The sequence below is a fragment of the Nannobrachium achirus genome (genome assembly GCF_963921795.1).
Source record: "Nannobrachium achirus genome assembly, chromosome: 18".
In the NCBI taxonomy this organism is placed as follows: domain Eukaryota; kingdom Metazoa; phylum Chordata; class Actinopteri; order Myctophiformes; family Myctophidae; genus Nannobrachium; species Nannobrachium achirus.
The window spans coordinates 55,344,377-55,357,290 of record NC_137825.1 but is presented as its reverse complement, the minus strand read 5'-3'; the positions used below and the strand labels follow the sequence as shown (position 1 = coordinate 55,357,290).

The 12,914-nt window shown below is 43.0% G+C and overlaps 1 protein-coding gene across 1 annotated transcript in view; it reads left to right on the top strand.

Moving 5' to 3' along the window:
- LOC308303195 (actin-binding LIM protein 1-like) overlaps positions 1–12,914 on the top strand; it is a gene marked incomplete at both ends in the record, with an annotated part of 95,873 nt that overhangs the window by 4,720 nt on the left and 78,239 nt on the right. Inside the window, one exon of the mRNA XM_080747519.1 lies at positions 11,490–11,646. Coding sequence (XP_080603645.1) covers positions 11,490–11,646 — 157 coding nt within the window. The remainder of the gene's footprint in view (positions 1–11,489; positions 11,647–12,914) is intronic.

Sequence of the window (12,914 nt, the reverse complement as noted above, 5' to 3'; positions counted from 1 at the left end):
TCTCTGTTATACACACACACACGCACGCACGCACGCACGCACGCACACGCACGCACGCACACGCACACACGCACGCACGCACGCACACAGGGACGTGCTGGCCATTGGGAAAAGCGGGACAACTCCCGAACGGCCGGTTCATTCCCAGCCGGTCCAGGCTGGCCATTAGGAAAAGAATAAAAATAAAATGTCGGCCTTCGTTCCATTTTGGGGGCTTGGCGGCCAACAAAGTAAATCGTCACTGTCGGGCAGAAACCTCGTATCTCCAAGTTTCAAATTTGTAAATGTTTTCACAAAGCAAAGCCTTAATTGCTTCAAAAGTAGTGAAAACAGCAGATATACAAGCACGCGGTGCGAGGCGTTGTGTGCTTGTAGATCGGCTGTTTTCACTTGTTTAAATCATTTTTAAATGATAAATACAAAACAAACGGTTTTGGACGTACAAGGTTTCCACCCGACAACGACGAAATATGACTCATGTAACAGGCCCACTGGCTTGTCAAGTTGTCATGATCTGAAATGGCAAATCTTTGAGTAGCAGCAGCGCTATAGAGAGAGATCTCTCTCTAATGCGCGCAATGAGGGCCTCTCCAACTATTTTTCCCGGGCTGAATCAGGGGCCCAGCACGTCCCTGGCACACGTGCACTTGCTGCATACCTTCTTCTTCTGTTTCTTCCTCACCTCCTGCCCCCTCTCTGTTGCTCTCTTGTCTTTCACATTGTCCCTCCCCCTCTCTCCCCTGGCCTGGCTGTATAGTCCTGTGTTCTTCCCTGCTCACTCCGCTGTGATCCATTGCAGTGGGAGAGTTTCCCCCCAGACAGACGTGCAGGAGCCACTGGCCATGGTGGAAGAGAAAGGTACACACGTTCTCAGGGGCTGAGCAGCAGCATGGCTGATGGGAGAATATTGCTGGTTTGTTATTGTGCATGTGAGAGCTATTGTACGTATGGATGGACCCTCACAGGTCCGTGTTTAGTTAAATGAGCTGAGAAGATAAGAACGTTTTAATTTTAGTATTATCAAATGCAGAAATGTGTGGCAGTATTAATTAGTGTTAATATTAATATACTAAGATAATGAATTGTTACTGTGTTTATATCTAGTGTTTTTATTTAGAGATTGTTGTGCTCATCTTGGACAGCAGAAATTCCCTTTTCAAATGAACACTCTGGATTTGACTGTGCCTACTAGACGTTTGTGTTACACGTTTGTACAGATTTTTATTTGTATTCAACTTGGTTCAAAGGACGGAGTTTTAAGGTGGTCATGTTCCTCTGTTGCAAAGGCTTGCTTGTTTGTTTTCCGTATGTTATAATCACAAAGAAATAGTCATGTTTGTAAGAGATGCCTGGAGAATTGATGGCATTTCTCTTTTCATATAATGTATTACTGAGACATTAGAAAAAGAATATGATAGTAGTTTCACCTTGCCACTAATCTGTGTGACCTGTCATCAACAAGGTCTTGATAGGAAACAGTAAAATCCTCATTATTGAGAGCATGGGTCAATTTTTACACTTTCACTGAGGAGGTTACTTTTGTACTTTGTGGTGTCTTGTCTATGTTATGTCGAACAAATGTTTGCCCTTGTCCTTAAAGTTGTTACGAGGTTAAGGTCTATATAAGTCGCCTGCATGGGACACACAGTTTGTCTCATTGTGGTGCGGCTAATTGTTGAAGGCTGAGTGGTGAAAGATAAGATCAGTGCAATGCCTGTAATAGAATAACTGACGTGTAGCACTATGACATAGCTTCAAAGTGCTACGAGTAATGGAAGTCATGCCAGCTAATGCACATTCCAGAGGGGACCACATTTGTCCTGACATTTCACTTACATGCCCTGTGCAGCATTAACCACTTAGACCCTTTCAAAAATAGCACTAGATCTAACAGATCTGCTATTTTTGAAAACCGTTGATTTGATTTTCTTCTTTTTTTGAACTGCTGAAAACCTTTGAGAATCTCTGAGAATCTCGGAGAGATCTCTTTGGAAAAAAAGGTTGAAAACATTTTGAACAATTTAAAATAGGCACGCCAGGGCAGTGATTTTGGCATGAAATTATTCGGATTTAGTTTTTTAACTGTGTCTGAGTTGCAGTGGGTACGTCTGAGCGTTGTGGCTGTGTGAGAGTGTCTAACGGCAGCACATCATCTAGTCAATGATTGATTAACCTCTAACCAGGGACGTGCTGGCCATTGGGAAAAGCGGGACAACTCCCGAACGGCCATTTAATTCCTGGCCATTTTGAAAAAATTAAAAATAAAATGTCGGCCTAGATTTTTTTCGCAAAGCAAAGCCTGCTTCATCATACAAGGCCGTCGCACAAAAGTAGTGAAAACAGCAGATCTACAAGCACACAACGCCTCGCGATGCGAGGCGTTGTGTGCTTGTAGATCGGCTGTTTTCACTAGTTTAAATAATTTTTAAAATGATAAATACAAAACAAACGGTTTTGGACATACAACTCGGTTTCCACCCGACAACGACAAAATATAACTCATGTAATTGGCCCACTGGCTTGTCACTTGTCATGATCTGAAATGGCAAATCTTTGAGTAGCAGCAGCGCGAGAGATCTCTCTCTATAGCGTGCAATGAGGGCCTCTCCAACTCTTTTTCCCGGGCTGAATCAGGGGCCCAGCACGTCCCTGCCTCTAACACTTGCTGTTTAAAGAATGCAGAGCAAATGAACCAGAATTACCCCCACTCAAATGTGCGGCTGTGTAGTATACAAGTTAAGAATCACTGTCATCGGAGTGTGTGTTTGCCATAGAGCAGTGGTTCTCAACCTGTGGGCCGCTGGGATCCCCAGGGGGTCCCCAAATTATTTTTGTGCAACATTGTTTTCTCACTCAACAGTAAACAAAGTGAACCAGCATAAAGTTTAAGTGTAGAAGGGTATCTGCACGTTTCTAAAGTGACAATTTGAGGACTTTTTAATACCTCAAAAATGACAAATGAAACATTGGCCAAATATAGAGGCAGAAATTGTGAAAATAGACCATCTACAATATGCTCACAACGCCTCGCAAACGCAAGGCGTTGTGAGCACAATAGAACCGTGTTATACAAAATGTAATGCCTCAACTCCTAGTGCTCGTCAGGGTGAGGGGGTCCCCGGTTAAAATATGATTATTTTGGGGGTCGCGGCCTGAAAAGGTTGAGAACCACAGCCATAGAGGACTGTCTGCATAGATAGAGGACATTGCAAACACATGGTGCCTGAAACCTCCATGACACTGAGCAGCATGCAGGACTTGAGCGTTTCTTTCTTGAAATGAAGTTCAGGCCTTATATAGCATGGCTATTACCAGGGGCGTCACAAGGGCTAGGAAAGTGGGACTGAGTTACCAGGGCCCAAGGTGGAGGGGCCCTATAGTAACTTTAGCTATTGAAAAACAGCAGATATACAAGCTCACAGCGCGGCACCGAGTGCCGCGCTGCAAGCTTGTAGATCTGCTATTTTTGAAAAGTCGTGAAAATGTGCGCAAATCTTTGAATATATGTATTTTTTAAGTCAACATTTGTAACTCAAATTTTGCTTCTGGGGGGTCCCTGGAACTAAATATTTTGAGATGGGGGGTCCTTCACATGAAAAAGTTTGAGCATCACTGACATGGAAACATAGGTTTCTTGGCACACATTTTCACGATTTTTCAAAAATAGCAGATCTACAAGCTCGCAGCGCGGCACTCGGTGCCGCGCTGTGAGCTTGTAAATCTGCTATTTTTCAATAGTTAACATTCATGGGGGGCCCGCAGTGAATCCTTGTACCCAGGGCCCAGAATTTGGTGTGACGCCCCTGGCTATTACACAACTATCAGAGGCCAAAGGGAGTGTGTGACAACAACACCATGAGATGTCTTCAATCTTTGATCCCGTGAGGAATGCAAAAAAGCTCATCCCTTCACACTATTAGTATAGGCTACCAAGCTCTGGGATTTCAACTCACGATTGTGTAAGAGAGAGAGCAGATTCGGAAGAAGTCTCAGATGATAAATAAAGTCCGTATTCATTCACATTCCATGTTATATTGCTTAAGCAAGTCCTCTGACACATTATCTGTTTTATTTTTTTGCTCAAAATAGTGTTCTTTCTTTAGTTGTTTTGTTGATGCACTACTCGGTTGACACTGTCCTGTGTCCTGCTATTTCATCAAATCACACAAAACAGTTGAAAGAAAATGCTATGGACATAACCCTGTACATGTCTTAAACCTTTGTCTATTTTCAGCCTGCGACACAGTCGTACGACAATGAGTCTAGATGCTTATTATAGTCTGTCCGCAGGGGTGTCGCACCAAATTCTGGGCCCTGGGTACAAGGATTCACTACAGGCCCCCCATGGGGAGGGGGTTTAACCCATTTAGACTTGGAACGCATTATTACGCATGTTTCTATGTCAGTGGTGCTCAAACCTTTTCATGTGAAGGACCCCCAAAATGATATGTATTTGGCCACGGACCCCCATCTCAAAATATTTAGTTCCAGGGACCCCCCAGAAGCAACATTTGAGTTACAAATGTTCGCTTAGAAAATACATATATTCAAAGATTTGTACACATTTTCACGACTTTTCAAAAATAGCAGATCTACAAGCTCGCAGCGTGGCACTCGGTGCCGCGCTGTGCGCTTGTATATCTGCTATTTTTTCAATAGATAAAGTATACAATAATTAAGGCCCCTCCACCTTTGGCCCTAGTAACTCAGTCCCACTTTTCCCCCCTTAATTGTGACGCCCCTGTCTGTCCGGACCACTCACACACAGGCTGAGGTTTTGCAAGCTGGAGGTCTAGTGGCATCCATGATTAGCTGTCGCTCTCATGTTTCTCCATCCTTCTAAATGTACCTTTTGCTAATACTCAACACTGACGCAGCCTTGCCATTCTAGGAGAGATCAAGTACATTTACTCAAGTACTGTACTTAAAGGAGTAGTTCACCACTTTTCAACCTGTCTTCATATAATAGGACATGTCCTCACTAATGTTCATGATAAAATAGCACCATTTTTTTCTATTCAGTCTGGGTCTCATAGGAGAGCTGTCAAATCCTTCCTACCGGTGACATCATCGTTTGACAAAAAAAATAATAATAATATTTTTGAAAAAAAAAAAAAAAGATTTTTATTATCACGAGAACAATGGCTTCCACTTTAACATTGCAACTTTTTCAGGAATAGAAAGCCTGCAGTTTCTATTAGCTTGCATTTCCCATTGATGATGTCACCGGTAGGAAGGATTTGACCCACCCACAGCTCTCCTATGAGACCCAAACTGAGTAGAAAAGAATTGTGATATTTTATCATGAACATTAGTGAGGACCTATTATATGAAGATAGGTTGAAAAGTGGTGGAGTGCCCCTTTAAGTATCGTTTTCAGATTTTTTTAAAAGCATTTCCAATTTTCAGTACCTTTACTTCTACTCCAGTGAGTACAAATATTGTACTTTTTACTCCACTACAATTATTTGAAAACCTAAGTTAATAGTTACTTTGTAGATTTTGATTATTATTACAAAACATACATTAACCACTTCTGCCCTAATGCTATATACATTTTTGACCATTTGAAAATAGCTGATCCGCAAGCTCACAATGCATCGCGATGTGACGCATTGTGAGCTTGTTGATTTGCTATTTTCAATAGATTTTGAATTTCGGACTTTTACAGAGTAGTTCTACATTGCAGTATTGATACTTTTGCTTAAAGCTATACTGTGTAAGTTGCTCAACTGGTGGTCTGTAGCAGTATAGCAAACCGCGGTCGCGTTTGCTTTTTTCGTCCGTTTTTCGCTCGCGGACCGGGCCGTCAGACCACCGCGTCCGCCTCGCCTCGCCGAGACGCTTTCAATGAGGTCTCCCGTATCCTTCTACGAGCAGCGGTTGGAGAGTTACATGCTAGACTCCTCCAGTGTAAACACTGCAGTGTACTTCCTGAAGGCGTGTTTCCTAAACCCACCAGAGAGCCCGGCAGTGTATGTTCTGCGCTGTGATTGGCCGGCAGTGTATAACCCTCGCTGTGATTGGCCGGTAGTGTGATGACGCAATTTTTCCGCGAAAACCGGTCCCGGGCAGGGATCATAGAAACATATAAAGAGAAGGCTTTAGAAGCTGAAAATAACGGAGTGGGGGTTCTAAAACTTTAGCGATTTAACAGCTAGGACCATTTTAAGATTTGTTTTATAAAAAAAGTTACATGGTACAACTTTAAAGTAAAGAATTTGAGTACTTTTTCCAGCACTGCTGGTACAGTATGTTGCACAGGTGGGCATGGACGTGGAGAAGCTGATGTTTGAAACTTCCATCAGGGGACTGGCTTTCTACTTCTGTTTACTTTCAACAGAAAATAATTGATGTATTATTTGACATTCAATTAGTGTGAAAATAAAATGCAAATATTAACAACATGAAAATAAATCTAAATTCCAGTAATACATTGTGTAAAAAAATACATACTGTATATACGACTGCTACAATGAAATCAATGCAATATAAAATACATTTAAGTCAAATGATAAAATCACAATTGCTAGATTTCCTTGACAAGCTATCAAAGTTTGAAAATCCGAAAAACTCTTCTCTGTGTGTAGAGCTAATACAGATTCTACATTTTGATCAGTCATGGTTTTCTTTTAATTTATAATATTTGTTTCACACTGGCATTGACACTCAGTGACATGCCTCATCTCAACGATGGATCCTTGTGTGTGGCGATTTTGTGGCAATGTTTTCCAAGGTACCTCACCAATGGAAAAACACCGCTCATCCACTAGGCTTGGCATTGTGTCTCCACAGTAAAAAAATCATTCATTTAATTTCACTCTGAGAGTGTTCACTCACAGATCAGTGGCGTCAGTTCGGCAAAAGCTATAAGGTATGGCAACATGACTGGTGTCTTGCACGCGCGCCTCCGCTCGCGTGCAAGACACCAGTCATGTTGCCATACCTTAGCAACAGGCATGATACATTTATTTCAAGAAGTACATTCTATTTTTCCCCCCGTTTCTACGGTTTCTTGGGCTGGATATGGCAGCCTGGAACGGTTGTTCAAGTGCAGCTAAACTTGGCATGTTAGTAAACGTGCCACAATTAACAATAATGCATTGCACCCGTGCAGCTGACCTGCGGAACCTGGGAATATACCATGTTGTCAAGATGGGGAGAATACAAGTGTGGAGAATATAATTATAATACCTTGTTACAGTGACCATTTTGTAAAATTTTGCATTTGTAGTTATTTTACTGTAATTTAGCAACATAATGACCAGCACAGATAGACAAAGAGACATTCATGGATTTATATTTTTGAAGCGGTGAAAGCCGCTTCCAAGGAGTGGCTTTGTGTGTCCCATGTGTGTCCCCCACGTCCATATATGGTCATTTCAGTCCAGAATGAACAGGTTTTATCTGTCCGTAAATGTGTGTCCCATGTGTGTCCCCCACGTCCATATGCATCATTTAAGTCCAGAATGAACGGGTGTTATCTGTCCCGTACGTCCAGAATATGTGTGTAGTGTCCGTCCCGGTCTGATGATTGGATGATTAAAAATGTCCAATACTTTGAGGATTGGTCAAGCTTCACATGACAATTCATTCATTCAGAATTCAGAATTCTGAAGCTCTAGAACACATACCGCTTCACTTCGAACCCGATTGTATATACAGAGTTCATAGCTCTAGAACACATAGAATAAAAGTTCACCGCTTCACTTCGAACCGAGGTTTGATTTTAAAGTAACTTTTCTTTTTCCGCCCTGAACCCAGGGTATGGCAGCTGCATACCCCTGCCATACCCAATTGACGCCCCTGTGAGAGTGTTCACTCACAGATGGATGAAGTAACCCTGAAGACAATTTACTGTGTGTGACGGGTTGCAGTGAACTTTTATCTTAACATTTGGGAATGCAAGGCCTCTTACAGTAATCTAGTTTGTTGGTACTCGCGTGTCACCATGGCAACAAATCTCTTAAGGGGTGGGGTACACAAGAGGCCACATACCAATAATACTTGACTCCGTTTTCTTAGCAAGAAGAATAAACTTCACGTTGGTAAAATGATCTTACTTGCAGTCTGCCAATGCAGAGGAAACACCTTCCCCACGTCAAGAGGCCAATTATTTTCATCACAAATGGCTATTGCAGCTGAGTTAAGTTGGCCACCGCTCTGCCTGTTATATACTTCTCTGGATTCTCTTTTAGGGGGTTTTATGGGAGCCAAGCAATTAATTGACAGCGGCGTTGACTCCTGCAAACCTTGGACAAGCCAGACCGCAGCAGATAACCTTAGATAAGTTGCACTCGGATGTGGAAGCGAGGGGAATGTAATGAAAAGGGATTGAGACACAGAGAGAGAGAGAGAGAGAGAGAGAGAGAGAGAGAGAGAGAGAGAGAGAGAGAGAGCAGGGACGTGCAGAGAATGTTAGAGAGGCAGGGGCTGAAATTTCTAAAAGGGCCTTTTGGTGAAAATATTGAAAATAGCAGACCTCCAACTCACAATGCGTCGTGCTGCTACGGCTATTTTCAATAATTCTTTCAACATGAGAAGCTGCATTCAAGTTCAGGAGAGTTTGGACACGGTACCTTTCTTGAATGCTGCCTTCAGGTATGGCATGGAAAGAGGGGCATTTGAGATTCTTTCACCATAGTGAAAACAGATAAAAGGGCAGGGGCTCAAGCCCCCTTTGACGTCTAAGTGTGCCGTGCCTGAGAGAGAGGGAGGTTAAACAGGACGGGCATTTATCACAGACTGCGTGTGCGTGTGCGCGTGCGCGTGTGGAGAGGAGGTCGGAGCGCTCTCACTCAAAGTGTGCCACATTCTTTCCTCTCCTAATCACGTTCAGTGCCTTTCAAGTGGGCAGTGATTAGATTGTGAAGGCATCCACCGCCTGCCATAATAAACACCACAGAGATAGAGAGGTGGGGTAGGACGCTCCCCCCCCCCCTCCCCAATTAAAAATAAATACAAATTAAAAACAACCTCTCAAGAATCCTCTCTTAATAGTGTCAGAGCAAACAAAGGGATGAATGTCCCTACACCAATGGTTCTCCAACCTTTTCATTTTAGCCCCCATTTGAAATGGTGCCATGGCATTGGTCCGAAGATTCATTAGTCCGAAGGTTCATTAGTCCGAATTTGTTAAGAATACTAAGCCTAAAGCCCTTTGCACACAGGCGCGTTTATCCGCGCGGATATAACGGACAATTTCATTTTTTTTTAAAGAAAACAATGATTCTCTACAACCTCATGCACACCGGATCCGAATTAGCCGTGCGACGAGTGGCTGCATGCGGCCGTGCGTTTTTTTCTCGATCGAACCCAGTTGGATTTGTGCGTCTTGTCGCATGCGGTAAAAAACTCATCACTCCTTTTATGACTCATTTTGGGATCCGCAGCGCCGATTCCGCACAGTATTGCACACCAAATCCAATGCGTTTTATTCATACAGCAAACGGAAGAAACGCAACTGTCCTGTGTGCAAAGTGCTTAACTCTAATCCTAACCCTAAACCTAACCTCAGTAACCCTAACTATATTCGGACAAATGAACCTTCGGACTAATTAACCTTTGGACTTATGGGCAGTCCCCTTTGAAACCCCCTCCCACAAGTACCCAAATAGTCCCCGGAACTCACTTTGAGAACCACTTGCCGCACACAGTAAAATCTTCAGTAAGCTCTCAGCTTTACAGGTGGATAAGTTAACACGTTGTACCATGTACAAAGGGAGCTATGAATAATATTCATAGTGTTGGTTTGTGAAGTTAAAATTCATTTCTACGCTGAGGGTTCATAGCATGCTGCCTGTGTTTACGACGTGGTGATCGTTTTGTCCCGGAGGCCCGCAGGCCTCAGGACATTTATAGCAATGCACTGTGTGTGCGTGTGAGTGTTGTTGATAATTGCTGTGCGTGTGTATTTGTATGTGTATGCTTGCATGCAAAAGAGAGGAAAAAAGGCAGCAGGCTTGCATATTAACCTCGGTTATGTAAACACAATGAGGAGCACATCTCTGTGGGATCATTGTAATGAGCTGCTGGGGCAGAACGAGGATGGATCACAGAGAGAGAGAGAGAGAGAGAGAGAGAGAGAGAGAGAGAGAGAGAGAGAGAGAGAGAGAGAGAGAGAGAGAGAGAGTCCTACTATAGTGTGCGTAGATCAAACTCCACATTTGTTTTAGTTTTTTAGGGGCTTTTATGCCTTTCTTGATAGGACAATAGACTTAAAGGGCCACTTCACCTCTGGGACAACCCTATCTTATTTTATTGTTGTGTTTTTGTGTTCAGTCTGTTTTTTGAGATATTTTAGTATTCAGCATGTACTGGTGATGCGTTTTGCATCATCCAGTGATGCGTTTTGCATCATATGATGCAAAATGCATCACTAGCACATGCTGAATACTAAAATATCTCAAAAAACAGACTGAACACAAAAAATAACTCAGGATTGTGTTGATCGTGTCCCAAACAACAATAAAATAAGATAGGGTTGTCCCAGGGGTGAAGTGGCCCTTTAAAGGAAATGGGGAGATAGATGGGGAGTGACGCGCAGCAAAGTCTGGTCGTCAGGATCGGGATTCGAACCTGTGACACGCTGTCAAGGCATCAGAGCCTATGTGGGATGTGCCTGGACCGGTAGGCCAGCGAGTGCCCCGCCCTTTTTTGATTATTTTTCAATATTCCTCACCCATCTCAACAAATTTCACCAAATTTCCAATGCCAACGGCAAACAGGGTATATAAACGGTGGCTTGTTATATAAATGGTTTCTCATTGCTACGCAGATAACAGTGAAAGGGATTGATTGATTGATTGATTGATTGATTGATTGATTGAATATTTTATTAGAAGTTTGCATAAGAAAAGTTACAGGACAGTATACAGTTCACTGATACATGGTCAACTAAAAGGAAAAGACCACACGCTGAACCCCTAGTTGCTCCCGGTGAGCAGGTTGGTGCCTTGCATGGTCTCCTCCGCCATCGGTGTATGAATGTATGTGTGAATGGGTGAATGTAATGCACAATCTATGTAAAGCGCCTTGGATAAAGGCGCTAAATGCACCATTTATTTACCCTTTACAAGGTACTGGCAAGTAATCGACTCTTTCCTGCTACTGACTATGACTGTATTTAATACAGTGCCTGGGGACCTTTGGTGTGGCCCTGAGAAGGATCAAGTGTGCCCCTTGAAACTGCTTGAAAGCCAGTATCGTGTTTATCATTTAAAAAAAATGATAAACACGATAACTACACGATAACAAGCACACAACGCCTCGCGGTGCGAGGCGTTGTGTGCTTGGATATCTGCTGTTTTCACAACTGTTGTGCGACAGCCTTGTATGATGAAGCAGGGCTTTACTTTGCTAGGAAACATACACATTTTGAAGGTTTCTTCCCGACAGTGATGATATTTTCACCCCCGTATTATGTTGGTGTGCCCATGGATTCTTGGAACATGAAAAGTGTGAGAAACACTGCTGTATTATACTGACAGTGTCCTTCCCTTTCTCCAGTGGCACAAGATGGGTACCGCCCTTGTCCTCCAGCAGAGAAGCGTCACATTCTCTGTCACAGATGTGGGGAGCCATGTAAGGGAGAGGCGCTTCGAGTGCAGTCCCAACACTTCCATATAAAGTGTTTTACCTGCAAGGGTGAGTAGTATATTACTGTCTGTCATGGCTTGTGCGTTTTTAAGTATATTATGTATTTTATTTAGCTCATCATTATAAACAATGCCTCTTAGCCAATCAGAAGAACAAAATCACTTAAAGGTAGTTCACTCCCAAAATTACTTTTTTGTCGCTTTCCATAAGACAAAAAATGTATTATAGTAAACTGGGTCACCATCCGGAATCAATGGGGGTACATTTATTCGAATCAAATTATTGTCATAGGAATGCGACAAAAAGCCAAAAATATTACTGAACTCAAGTGTTCATGGAGAGTAATCAATAGGAAAAAAAGTCATTTTGTATGTGAACTACTCCTTTAAGGCACTATACTGTAGCTTAATAGTACTTTTTAGAGGCCGTGTTGCTCTTTACATCCAACCAGACTAAAATGGCAACCATCACCAACATCCCCACTCTGACTAGAAACGAAACAAAACAAACAAAAAAAAAAGAAGAAGAAAAAAATAGTGCCATAATCAAATTAGGGTGTATTGTGTATTCACTAATGGATTTACACAACAGCAACAGCAAAATATAGCGGTCAGAGAAATTCTCTGCATTTGACCCATCCTATTAGGAGCAGTGTACAGCCCCAAGGGGCGCACGGGGACCAATTAGGGGTCCCGTGTCTTGCTCAGGGACACTTCGGCTCGAAGCCTGGAGGAGCTGGGATCGAACTGCGAGTCTTCTGAATCCCAGGCGGCTGTTTTACCTCCTAATCCACTGCTGGGTGAAAAGTAACGGAAAAGGCCATATGGCCACCAAGATCACTAGGGTTAATCTTGGAATTGGCCTCTGAGGTGATGTGTACAGCAGCAGAGGTAGCCTGGCGGGGCCCGACGTCATACTGCGTTCACTCACTCATTCCTTCCACAGCATAACGTCTGGCCTTCGGCCTATTGGCAGCTTGAAAAGTGGGCGGGAGTACTTGCCTTGACAGACAGACTCCTCTAACCAATCAGCGTGGCATAACATCTCTCAGCCAGTCGGAAGAACGTCAAACAAACACGTCTTTTCGGCAAATAAACTCCACTAGCGCATCCCCCGTGTTCCTTTTTAATTGTTGTAATTGATTCCAACTCTGAAATAACTGCACTTATTGCTTGTTTTATGGTTAGAGCGTTAACTGTTACACTTGTTGCATCGCGAGGGCAGCCATTGTTGTTTTGAAAATGCTGCAGGCTGCAGCATGCAACTACGTCACCGTCTACACATGGACCAATCAGGGAAATCTTTTCACTTGTTGT